At 44.5% G+C, this 13,024-nt stretch overlaps 2 protein-coding genes across 3 annotated transcripts; one reads left to right on the top strand and one right to left on the bottom strand.

Moving 5' to 3' along the window:
* Nucleotides 1-476: 476 nt before the first annotated feature.
* fam199x (family with sequence similarity 199, X-linked) lies at nt 477-5,783 on the bottom strand. Of its 2 annotated transcripts, none has more exons than XM_079167614.1 (8): nt 5,643-5,783; nt 3,714-3,892; nt 3,121-3,340; nt 2,842-3,000; nt 2,558-2,719; nt 2,079-2,262; nt 1,822-1,925; nt 477-1,675 (listed from the first exon to the last, which is right to left on the bottom strand). In XM_079167614.1, the coding sequence occupies exons 2-8, from the start codon at nt 3,878-3,880 to the stop codon at nt 1,496-1,498; spliced, it is 1,176 nt and encodes a 391-aa protein (XP_079023740.1). In that variant the 5' UTR covers nt 3,881-3,892; nt 5,643-5,783; the 3' UTR covers nt 477-1,495. The 2 variants fall into 2 exon arrangements, with proteins under 2 accessions (XP_079023740.1, XP_079023739.1); XM_079167613.1 differs by lacking the exon at nt 5,643-5,783 and adding an exon at nt 5,060-5,205.
* commd5 (COMM domain containing 5) lies at nt 5,186-9,844 on the top strand. Its single transcript, XM_079167615.1, has 7 exons — nt 5,186-5,439; nt 5,789-5,949; nt 6,406-6,434; nt 6,530-6,580; nt 6,727-6,822; nt 6,987-7,062; nt 9,094-9,844. Exons 1-7 carry the CDS (start codon nt 5,319-5,321, stop codon nt 9,193-9,195), a joined length of 636 nt encoding a protein of 211 aa, XP_079023741.1. The 5' UTR covers nt 5,186-5,318; the 3' UTR covers nt 9,196-9,844.
* The last annotated feature ends 3,180 nt before the right edge of the window (nt 9,845-13,024 follow it).

The raw sequence follows: 13,024 nt of genomic DNA, 5'->3' as shown, positions 1-13,024 counted from the left end.
ACAACACAAAGCTGAGGGGTGAGTGCTTTGTCTACATGAACACGCTTCTGAAAGGTAATGGCTCAATGTCGGACGCACACGCGCTTAAGAAACCAGCTCCAAGTTCAGCGCCAGAAACCAAACCGGCCGTACCGCACGGGGACAGACGCAATATGATCTGTATTTCACCGACGCTCCAAAAGTTATAGCGGTGGTCAAATCGTTCCAAAAAAAATAAATATGTTCGCAGAAGTAAACGATCAATTAGGTCCGTCTGGGGCAAAAACCACACAGTAGGAGTGTGAGCGGAGGAACAACAGAGGTCTGAGACGCTGACCAAACTCAAGTACTTGTGACAAAACAGCTAAATGCTTCAAAATAAGACTCGAAATATAGCAGAGAACCAATTACTTCACGACCTTATCATAATATATATATATGTATATATACACATATATACACACACACACACACACACACACAAAGGGGGAAAAACGTCAAATCAAAACCTTTATCACCAAGGAAACCCAGAAAGCGAGCAGTAAATATGCTGTTATTTGTCATGTATTTACAACATAAGCTATTTTTTTAAACAGGTGTAAGCGAACAGCGAAGCCAGTTGTTAGTTATTGGACCAGACGGGGACTCGGCGTGGGTGACGACCTAAACATGCAGGTTCAGTGCTCCCTCTAGGCCTTCGGGGTGAAAAGGGGGAGACCACGACACTCGGCGGGTAGAAAGACAGAGCGGCTCGCGTCAGTATCCGCACCAGGAAGCTCTCGCTCTCAGATGGATATTTGCCCCCCCCCCCCCCCCATATGTGTCGCCATGACAACACTCCTGTTTTACAGTCAATCTGCTGTCACGTTAAAAACTGCTTCTGATACTTTCAAGCCACGTTGACTTCGGGTGTAGAGTCGCGCTGTAACACCACCTGCAGCAGTTTAAACCGGAGCCAAATTCTGCCACCGTGCATATAGCTCCGCCCCCTTGCACGTCAAAGAAGAAGCAGACACCTGGTTTTCTGCATGACGTGGTCTGAACTCTCTGCTTCTCGTGCTCGATCTGTCCTTCTGCCAGCGGTGGCTGTATTAGTAGCAGTGGTGTGGGGCCGTTACAGCATCTAAAAGCTTATTAACTGTATTAAGCTGAAACACCCGTCCTTAGTACCGTGTGTGTGTGTGTGTGTGTGTCTGGCTTTAAGCAGGCTGGACTGACGTCAGCATTTCATCAAAGCTTTAGCAGTATTTTAGCATTATTGCTGTAGCTAGGCTTAGTCGTGATCGCGGTGGCTATCAGCTTTAGCAACTAGCGGCGCTACACTAGTATTAGCCAGCGGGGGTGTCAAGCTGTGTTGGAGGCTACTGCGAGCTATTCCTGCCCGTCGGACATTACTCGGTAGGTTAGCCTTCTCGAAGCGGATGCGTGCGGCGGTTCGGGGAGCGGCGTGGTCCGTGAGCTCTGGTGCTCTTGAGGGGGAACAGGCGTAGAGGGAGCACTGATAGATTCACTGGTGTCACATCAGTATGTCCAGGTCGTCGTCGTCGCCGCCGCGGTCGTCCTCCGTCACCCGCAGCGCCAGCACCTCCTCGTTCAGGAACAGTCCGCTCAGGTGCTCCTTGCGGGCCTGCCGCTGCTCCTTCAGCTGCCGCTTGCGCAGAGCCTTCTGCTGGAGCTTGCGCTGCTTGGAACGTTTCTGAGAGACGGTGTGGAGAGAGAGGTTAGAGAGGATACCGAGATGAGGAGCAAGGTGTTGAAAATGAGGCGGCAACAAATTAACCAGAGTAGGATCGGAAATAGTGAGGTCCAGGACCCCTTCACACACACACACACACTTCTTACTTTAGAGTCTCTTATACGTTCCGCGGCGCTGGAGAGGTTGCCATCGCTGTGAGCTCTGCTAATGTTAGCAACACTGCCTCCACTACAGGCCGACGCCGTACCACCTGGAACACAACGTGACACAAACAGTTCAACAGCCAGGAAGAGACTTGAAAATAGTTGAAACTGAGCTTAAAAATTTAGCTCAATGTTACAATTTCTCATTGTTTCTTTCCCGCCCCTCCGGTGGCGGCGCCGTTGCTGCTGCTGCGTCTCACCTGCCACGGAGTTGGAGGCCGTGGAGCCGGCGGAGGAGCTGGCGGAGCTGACCATGCTGGCGTTGCTGCTGCTGGCCGCGCTGACGCCGCCGGTGCTGGCGCTGCTGTGGCTGCTCCTCTTCCAGCTCTCTCTGGTGCTGCTGGCCCGCTGCCTGGGGCTGTGCTCCCTGATGTAGTTGCGCACCTGGTGACATCACACAGGTCAAGAGAAAAGAATTATAAATGAGCTTTTCACACGCTGCGTTATCTACGGGTCACCGTCTTGACGAAGATCAAGCAAAAATGAGTTTATGTTTATGCTTCTGTGCATTTAATCTATAATCAGACATTCATGAACAACTCTTAAAGCTTTCCACAAAATGAAATTACTTTGCAGACTGTTATTGAATCCCTGATGGTGTAGCAAGCCAATGAAAACCTAGTATTTTTGTATGTATCCGTTTCGTCGATGGGTTCATTAGACTTGTGTTTCAGCCCACCTGCTTGAGTTTCTCGTCCGTGAGACAGTTGAGCTCTATGATGAACTCGCTGTCGGTGGGAGAGATCTGGGCACAGGGGTCGATGATCTTGATGATGTCCAGCTGCTCTCTCAGGCCCATCTCCGTGCTGACCTTCCGGCTCAGGTACTCGATGTACTCCACCTGGGAAACACAAGACGCGTGGGTGAGATTTTTCTTCCGGGTATCTCCGCCTACGCTGAAGACTAAAAAGGTGAATACGGAGCGTTTAACTTTGACTGCTGGGGTAACACGGCTTTGTTCACCTGCTCATTGTTGGTCATGGCGCTCCATGGTAACTCATCCAGGTTGCGGTGAGGGTGGGGTTTGGGCTTCCTCTTGGAAAACAGACAGGGCGAGCTCGGCACGCTCGGGATGATGTCAGAGAGGACTTCGCTGCCGCTGGCGATGTCACTTCCTGGCAACTGGGAGGACAGAAGTGAGACCGATTATCTCTTCCGTCCTCAAAGCACTTGAATTAAAACCAGCAGTGTTTGTTTTTAAGAAATCACTTCTAGGTTAGATAAGAACAGCTAACAACCAACCTGCCACTCAAACTCGCTGTCGGACCAATCCCAGTAGGTGCTGATAGAGGAGGAGACGTCACTGCAAACGCTGCCCTCTGGAAACAGGTCCAGAGAGGTCAGTTCCTGGTCATCCAGAAGGGAGTAGCAGTCGTCCTGGTCCCCCACAGACACAGAGGAGAAGAGCTCCTCGCTGCACTCCGAGCTGGCAACGCTGGTCCCACAGGAAGTAAGGTTCCACCTGTGGAGAACAGTGAGTGAACGTTAAAAGCGCATTTCTGTGACGCGCTTTTGGAAATGGTTCAAATCGTGGTGTACACAAAAGGGAAGGATACACTTCAACTACGCCAAAGCCTTTTCACATTAGAAATGCAAAACAATAGGATGCAGGAGTCACTGAGGGCAATGTTTAGACCTACGATTCTTCAAAATAAGAGATTCAAACGCTGCTCTTTTCACATTAACTTCCGTCTGCCACTACTTCAACTACTCTGCCATGAAGGTGGATAACTTAAATTACATTTTGGAAAAAGTTTACCTCACAGACAAGTGACACACACACACACACACACACACACACACACACACACACACACACTCTCTCTCTCACTTGCCTGTTGCTGTGGAAGCGGTGCAGGGGATCTGTTCTGTGACAAGATGAGAGCTGACAGCCAAAGTCGCTGACATCCAGGGTTCCCACATCGCTGAGGTTGGCTCTTTGGGAGAGGAGAGGGAACGGCTCCTCCGGGGCCAAGAACTTCTCATACAGAGACTCAGACATGGCTAGATGTTCCTGACAAACAAACACAAAAAAGGTAAGACAAACGTTAACGGGGCACTTTTTTGAACAGAGCCACGGTCTCAATAACCACCACCAAATTGAATAAACACACCTGGCACACACTCAAAAGAAAGCTTTCCAAAGGGCAGTATGTATTGCAGGGAGTATTTGACAGCACTGGGTTGTACAGGCGTCCATGACTGTGTCCACATGATATTCAGCTTCCATGTCATACGGCTTGTTTGTGTACAAAAAACACTGATGCCGAACAAAGCTGAAGTATACTACTTAATGGGGATATAATGTATCCATTTCCCCAGATATGCAGATATTTATTAATAGGAAAATTGGTACTCATGTGCTGCAGATGAATGTATTTTATGATAGTGTACCTTCTGTTGTGTGGGCGTGGAAGTGAAATAAACTTCACGCTGAGAAATCCAAATGTAACGTTACTGCTTTTAACGTTGTGTTATCTTTCTCCAGCTGTATGAGCCGTAAAGTGTGGCGCCTTTAATTACAGACATGACGAGTTAAACAAATAATAATAACAAATACACTTCAATAGTCTCTCTCATACACAAAGTACACAAAAAAACAAACATGCAGTACTACAGCAACTACAACTTTCATTCAAATATTAGCAAGCAGCAACATTAGCTACTCGAGCTAATTTGCTGGTAACATTTGCGACGTTAGCAGACAAGGCTAGTTATTGTTGTGGGTGTAACTTAGGATGCTAAAGAGACAGCTAACGCTAGTATTCATTGTTGACAATAGGTGTCATCCACGTTAAGCATCTAACTCCCGGAGCTAATTGTTGTTTTTCTCAACAGACTGAAATGCTTTACTGTCTTTAAACGTCGTGTCGTATGAAAATTAAAAAAACAACAGTGCAGCGTTAAAGTATAGCTACATTAGTGTGGATACACCTCAACGTTACATAAACCGTTATCGTGTTTGGTAAAGGCGAACAGCCTGTGATTTGAGCACAACACAAGCTAACAGCGTTAGCTAACGTTAGTTGCTAATCCTCTACATGTCCACGTAGCGATCACCGAGCCTCAACACGGCCCTTAACTGACGCTGACGTCGATCTTTCCCCCACAAAACAAATACAAACGGTTAATGCACCTGGCCGTGTTGTGATCGAGGAGCTATCTACATCAAAACACCAACCTTTTTGTCGTTCAAAGAATGATCATTTCTGCCACCTCCATTTGCAAATCCTTTCTTTTCTAGCGATGACCTAAATTGTCACCGCGAGACTCCCGGGAGCGAGCGCAGCGTCACGTGACGTGAAGGCGGAAGCTATCACGTAAACACAGAAACACAGAAACTAGCTTAAAAGGAAGAGCACAAACGACTGTATTTGCCTACATTTCAATTTGTTGCTATTTGTTAACGCCACATACGGCATATTAGTGCATGGTGAGTCATGTCTGCAAGCCATACAAAGGACTCCAGCTTTTTGGGAGGCAGGATACCGGCAGAAATCGACTCATTGTCGAAAAACCTAAAGGATGTGGACCAGGAGACGTTCAGAAGAATACTGAAAGGTAAATAACGTTACTAACGTTAGCTGTTTACGAGGTCGTTACATGTTATCGTCTCTTTAAAACAGAACAGTTTAGGTTTACATGTCTGTAGCTAATACGTGTATTAGTTACTCAAAGATTAATACATTGGGGGCACCAGCAACCTCTAGTGTTATTCTGATAGAAGAGTAACGTCTGCTTAAAAACGGCTCACATTACGGTACCTGCTGGAGACTCCGGACCTGCCCCGTGTCCCCCCTGCTGCTTGTGTCTGTTCCGGGGACCCTGACCGAGTGCAACACTAGCAGTTAAAAGCCATGAAGTTAAATAAGTGAGCCAAACGTGCGTGTTGGATTCCTGTTATGTCCAGCTGTGGTGAGCGCCCTGGAGGGGAAGGACTGCAGGGAGCTGATGAAGTCCATAGCGGAGAGCAGCCTCGTGCCTCAGGAGAGGCTCAGTCACGTCGTCGCCGGGATGTACCGAGTGCTGTCTGAGGCCATCCGCGTGCCCACGTCATCACTGAAACAGGAGGTGAGCTGCGGTTACGCGCTGGAGAGATCAGATGTTGGAGGTACATACAGGCACAACACAGCACAGGCCTTCATATAACATTAATAAGGACTGCTTTGGATTGAGCTGTTTCACTTTTAGGAACCAATACGTCGAAATGGAGAATAAAAATCATTAATGTTGTTAGTTTCACATTTCCCCATGCTCCATACTCATTCTTATTGAGTATGTGTGAGTGCTGACGCTGGAAACCATCGGCTTGTCTCACTGAAGACATTTTACACGTCACAGGAAAAAAAAAAGCACAGGTGTAAATAATACAGTTAATGATGAATGACACACAAACCCGCCTGTGTGGGCATCTAGGGCAACACATGCTAATGTCATCGCTAGCATGGAATTACACATTTTTAAGATGTAAAAATTTTAAATCTTGCATGAAAAAATAGTTAACGTTGTGTTTGTGTCCACGTTTAGGCCTTCAGAGAAGATCTTAGAGAACTGAGGTAAGCTTTATCACACCCTTAATGCTTTGATGCTCACGCACAGCGCAGTTTCAACCCCAAACGCTGAATTTGCCGTTGTCTCTCTTGTCTGTTAGGATACCTGAAGACTTTATCACAGATTTCTCCAGTGTGGTTTTTGGCAACAGGTTCGTTGAATGTATAGCCTTTAAATTTCGACTTGTATACATTTAGTCATTTGTGTCTGGTTTTCATCACCACAGGACTGGGGTCAAAATATTTGAATGCCATTCAGAAATCATTGCTGTGTGACTCCCTCTCTTCGTACTTGCAGGCGTGCCGCTCTGGACGCAGCGACCTCCCGGAACGACCCACACCTCCACACGTTAGAAGACTTTAAATGGAGGGTGGATGTCGCCATTTCCACAAGGTAATGTACCAACTGAGAGAAGGTTCAACCTGCGGTAGCACGGTTGGACTGAGTGGTAATGGTCACCGTGGTTGAACCGACAAAGCAGACGCCTTCTAATGGAAAAGATGCGTACGTTTTCGAATTTTAAAATACATATCATTTTGTCTCCTCTGTCTCCACAGCTCTTTAGCCAGGGCCCTGCAGCCTTCTGTTCTGATGCAGATGAAACTGTCAGATGGGAGCTTTCACCGCTTTGAGGTACTCAAAACAGCTGATTTGTTGTTTGTTGTTGTTTGTAGGCGGGTTTACGTTCTCTTTGAAATGACCAGTTTTCTCTCTGAATGTATGTGTTCCAGATCGTAAATACAGACCCTACTCAGTCTAATCCTTGCTTTTTGACACCAATATGCCGATACATTAAGGAAACATTGATTCTAGTGGTTGTTGAAAGAGAGCGCTCCCCCAGATACAGGTGTTGGGCAATATTGAATCATGGTACAATGTCATTTTGTCCCCGTGGTTAGTGTTCCTTCTGCACCGTAGTGTGTGCTTCCAGTTTATCTCCAGCCTGTGGGTTGCAGGAAGTTGGTTGTTGGCCAGTAGGTCTACATACTCGTTACATAACAGGATCACAGGGGAATAATCAAGGTAACATTTATTAACTACAGCCTAACCTAGAACCTATTTCTGATACACTGTGAGGGTGAAGTCTATTTGTTTATGCAGTAACAGGACGTTACACTTTTTATACATTCACTACAAAGCGGAACAGAACAGATACTATAGAACTGTTCTGTCTCTTGGCAAATCCACCTTTTTCTAACAGAATAAGGGCGGAACCTCTGACTGTGTCTCCTCTGTTCTTACAAACCTATCGGTTCAAATGACAGTAGAACACATCCAATCCCACTAAGTATTGTAGATTCACTATAAAAGAAATAAAAAGAGAAACTCAACAGCAAAATGGATCAACCCTTCAACAAGTTAGTGAGATGCATTGCTCAACAGGGGGCGCCACACTCCATACATACCTGCCTGGTGATTTCAGGATAGATGCAGCTTTCAAAGCAGGCTGCTAATGTGGACGCTGTACAGTTACGTGATCAGATTACACCAGAATTAGAAGATTAGCAGCAGCAGCATCCGGTGTGCAGATTCTATTGATGGATGCACCTTATCTCCACCTGATATGTGTTTCTCAGGATCTGATCCAGAGTCTGCTGCTGTAATCTCTCTTCTTGATCAGCAGATGTATCTGTTTTATGTACAGTGACAAAAGGGACGATGACTCGCTCTCAGCTTGAGTATTTGATACAGGAATGAGAGTAGATGTATTGTATATATAAGATCACATGTATGTGTGTGTGGGTTTAGAATACATTGTTTTGGGAGTGGCCCACTTTTTCCTTGTAGGGAGGTCAGAGGTCAAACTCAGGCAAGGCTAGTTCAATGTGAAGTTCAAGACTTGTTTGACTTGTATTTTTAAATATTTTTCCTAGACATTTACCATAGTTACAGTAGGCTACTTTGAAAACTTCTTCTTTTCTTCCTTTTCTCCTTGCTGGATTTGACACAATGCACATGAACATTAACTAAACAACAAACTCAAAATTCAGAAATCACAGCAGTGCATCATTTCCAGTTACCCCGCTGGCTTGTAATAGTCCAACGTCAATGAGTCGTGACATTCTGCAGAGTTACAAAAAAGTCTTGAGAGTATTTTCCACAGAACACCAATTTTTGGCTCATAAAGAGATTTCCTTTCCAACTATAAAGCTTATTCATTCCAGCATCACTTCCTCCATCACTAAAGGACAATCAAGAGCATGTTTTTAGAAAATGATTCAACCCTTATTAGACTTTTTTGTTGTTGTATCGTAAGACCTCTGAAACTATAATATGTCGAAATATGTTTACCTTTTAAAAAAGTAGACCAAACAGAGTCCTCATCATGCCCAGTGGGACTTTTTGTTGCCAACTTCCTGTAAGGCAGCGAACTGAAAAGGCCTACTATTTAAAGACGGTATTATCCAGTGTTTCCATACCTAAACCAAGTGGAAGAGAGATGGCTCAATCAGGTCGAGTTAAGTTCAACACATGTTTCAATAAGATGTAGTGATTTTAAAACAGTTGCTCTACCAAGCAGTCGGGCAGAACATTGATGGGTTTTAAAAGATCAAAGAAGACGTGTGTGTGGAGAAGAAACGGTCATCGGTGACATTGTGCTGTATCTTAACTGGACACCTCGTCTGTGGTTCCTTGTCAGTGAACTGTTGTTTTCTCGTTCAGGTGCCCGTGTCTAAATTCCAGGAGCTCCGGTACAACGTGGCTCTGATTCTCAAAGAGATGAACGCTCTGGAGAAGAGGAACATCCTCAAGATCCAAGACTGATTTTGCCATGCTGGCCTGTTATTTAATTGGCCTCTCGTGATGTTCTGATTTCATGGTGTTGGCATCAATCTTAACTGCTGACAAAGTGGAAAATGGTAAGAATAGTTATCTAGCTGGCTGCACCACGGGAGAACCTAACAATGACCGAGCTGAAGACAAAAAGACGAGGACTCGTAGCCTTTATCTAAAAATGAATCTATAGATTCCCTCTTTCCCTTGCCTTGTTGTAAACTGTGCATAATAGATCCGATTATTTGACTCAGTGGTTGATTCGGGAGATTTGAGACGGCTGCAAAGCCTCCATTGTGCCAAAATATGAATGCAGTCAAGTGAGCACTCAGACACTCTCTTACTAAGTAGCCACTTTCACTGGTGTCATGGGATCCGCTCTGAACATTTTGTCCACATGCTTCTGAACCACGAGGATTCACAAATCAATGAATCAACCTTTTTTCTACTCCGTTTTTATTTTTATTTCTACATGTGTTTCAAACCACTGAAAGAACATCAATGTGTGCTTGTCCTTTGGGTTGTAGCACTGTTGTATAAAATAGAAAACTGGTGTATTCTTATGGTTATTTTGTATGTTTGCCATAATAATAATTTGTACCTCTTAAAACCACATTTTTCTAATAAAATCTCTTCATTACTGTACAAGCAAAGACTGCTTTGTTCAGATTTCATTCAACACTTTTGTGAGCTTGTTAGAAAAATTCACGCAAGACCGAATGGAAAATCATAAATCAGTTAACATTTATTCTTTGCAAAGAAGGAGACAGAGTTGATTCACATACAGTATACATGGATCAAGGCTGCTCAGAGGTCTGACTCTGAGCCTCGGATATTTATACCAAGTAAACAATACAGTGTCACAGGCAATACGTCACGAAAGCATAACACACACACAAAATGGCTTCCACGCCATGTAGTAGTCAGGAGGCTATGTTCTCATAACATAGCTCTGTACCCATCTTAACGCTCCCACGGTCCTTATTATCATTTCAATCCAGGACATGCTGCTGAGTGTTCTTTCGCATAGACTAAACAACTGTGGTGAGGCAGTTCACACAACAAGGACACATAAGGACACCAAGCTTTTAAAGCACACCTTATAATTAGTCATTTAGATTTTCCCCAACATAGCTGAAAAGTCATATAACAATGCTGTTATAAAAGCTCTTATTCAACAGAGTCCTCAATCACACAGTGAGTCAAGGCTTATGCACCTTATTGTGTAAGCAAATGAACTGAACCGGAAAGGGAGTGTCTCTAAAGCCTGCACCTGAGAGTTCATTTAGCACTGCCTCATAGAAATCCTTCTCAACACGAAGAGGTGCTCACCAAAATGACTCATTTAAGATTCACTTGAATCCCTGTTACTCTCTTTCAGAACATATCTTTTATCTGCTCCTGGGATTGTCTTAATTAAAACGTAGTTTTAAACAGTTTGAGCCGCATCGATTCTACTTCTACTACTACTAGAAAGACTTAAATATCTCAACAGCTATACCAGGGATTTTACAGACATTCATGGTCCCCAGAGGATGAATCCTATTCAATTAGAGGACCTCCTGACTTTTCATCTAGCGTCACACTGAGGTTGACGTTTTTGGTTTTAGGTGAAATGTCTAAAAATATTGGAAGGTTGGTGATAAAAGTTGGTACACAGATTCATGTTCCCCTCAGGATGATGAATTGTAATAACGTTGATCACTTGGCTTTTCCCATTTTAGTCCGTCCAATAGTTATGTTGATGATCAAATAGCTGCAAAACTAATGACATTCCCGTCAGCTTCAACTGTGCTTTGTGTTTACCACCAATTATTAAATATTAGCATACAGGTATCATGGGACTTCAGTTTCCCCAGTAAAGCATCCCAGTAGCTCCCTGAAGTCTGTGTCAGCAGAGTCTTAGAGGTAAGTACTGTAATATATTATTTAATATAAAAACGTAGTATAAAAACCATTAGTATATTCACAAAGCACGAAATAGGCTTTTAAAACAGGAAGTACAGAAAGAGAAAATGTAAGGCTCAATAACTATATAGTATTTAAAATCTGTAAATTATTTGGATTAAACATTTCAAAGAAAACACAAGAATTGTCTTTGTGTAGGATTTGGATGTGAAAGTTACAGACTCTTCGATCTTTAGTGAGAGCATCATTCATCACTGTTATAAGTCTCCATCCTTCCTCTACGACCATACAGATAAAAAAAACGGTTATGTCTTACGCAGCAGATCTGTTCTTTACTTTAATAAGTGACAGACCTGTTTCCGTCTTACTCGACCGAACAGACATAAATCTGCTTGTTTAGGCAACCATTAAAGACCACATCTGTTCCATGAAGTGGCGATAATGTGATGTCCGCAGAGCACAACCAGTAGCTCAAGTTCAAATCTGATTTAAGACCCTTGTCACATCCAAACTCGGTTCTTTCGTGCCTCTCACTCCTGTGTGTTTACGCATTATTTCCATGAGGAACAAAACACGATATATCTCTGGTGTTTTAGACGAGCGCAAGTGTATCCTTGTTATCCATCACATCTCTCTTTCTTGTGTAATAGTGTGTGAGCCCAGTACACACTATCCAGACAGCCTGTGCTAAGAATACCTGGCTAGACTGCATTGTTGGCCTATTTAGATACACACATAAGGTACATTTCAAGATGTGGAGGGACACAAGGATCTGTGATTATTGTGTGTGTGTGTGTGTGTGTGTGTGTGTGTGTATGTTGGCGTGCTTGCGTATCACTCTTGATTGTCCTCATTTGCATATATGTCAGTATATGTCTGTTTTTGCATGTGTGTCAGTCTGTCTGCTGCCGTGTGCATGTCAGTCAGCGGTTGTGTGTGTGCGTGGGATTGAGTTCACTGGCCAGACCGGCCGACCTATATTTCCAGCACCGCTACTACTGACATGGACACTGATGGACTGACCAGCCTCTAATCTCCACGCACACACACACACACACACACAGGTTTTATTTTGAGGCTGCAGGATATACTAATTCAGGTTGTGCTAATAATACCATGTGGTATAGTAGCAGAGCAATTCGGAGGACAATCCCATAACCAGCGTGATTAAACTCTGACCGTAACCCACTTCTGGTCTTATAGTGAGTCTGTGTCACTGGCTGAACACCAGCCACTGTGGACAACATTCACTATTACAGGATGATGGGAAATGCAAACAATATACAGTACCACATGTAATGTCAGTTACACAGCAATATCTGTTCAAATGTTATGGCTGCATGCTCAAGGGCCTTCCGTGGTTGCGGTGACTGACACTTTCTCGAAACACCTTTAATGTCCTGTTTTATACTGACACTGACTAGCCTGCCTGACTCCTCACTCACTACTCTTAACCGGCACCTGGCCCGGTAGGATAACCCAGCTGAGTGCATCGCCGACCCCCAGCCGCTATGGCCCACAGTGGAGGGGGATACAAGTTAGCGGTGTGTTTGGCTAACAGCTAACTACCATATAGTACACAAACTGCTGTACATCGCCGCACCTCAGCTGCTGCTACGCGGGCAGACAGCTTGATGAGTTTCATTTTCGATTAATTAAGACAAGAATGTATGACGTGTCTTACACGACGACTTCGAGCCGATTGCGTGCTTACATCGCCGCTTGTTTTTGAGTTTGAATGAAGTGTGATTCAGGACACCTTACAGAACATTGGTGTCTAGACGAGGGGGTTAGTCATTGGGGTTCTATTCAATCCCACAATACAGCAGCGGATGTTGCAGACACACCTGGAGGAGATCTGCACTCTACTAACTGCACCATTCTAGTTGCTTATGAATGAAACTTGCAAGAT

Source organism: Pholis gunnellus (assembly GCF_910591455.1).
Source record: "Pholis gunnellus genome assembly, chromosome: 10".
Lineage (NCBI taxonomy): Eukaryota > Metazoa > Chordata > Actinopteri > Perciformes > Pholidae > Pholis > Pholis gunnellus.
Note: the sequence above shows the minus strand (reverse complement) of the source record. Positions and strands in the feature narration are given on the sequence as shown.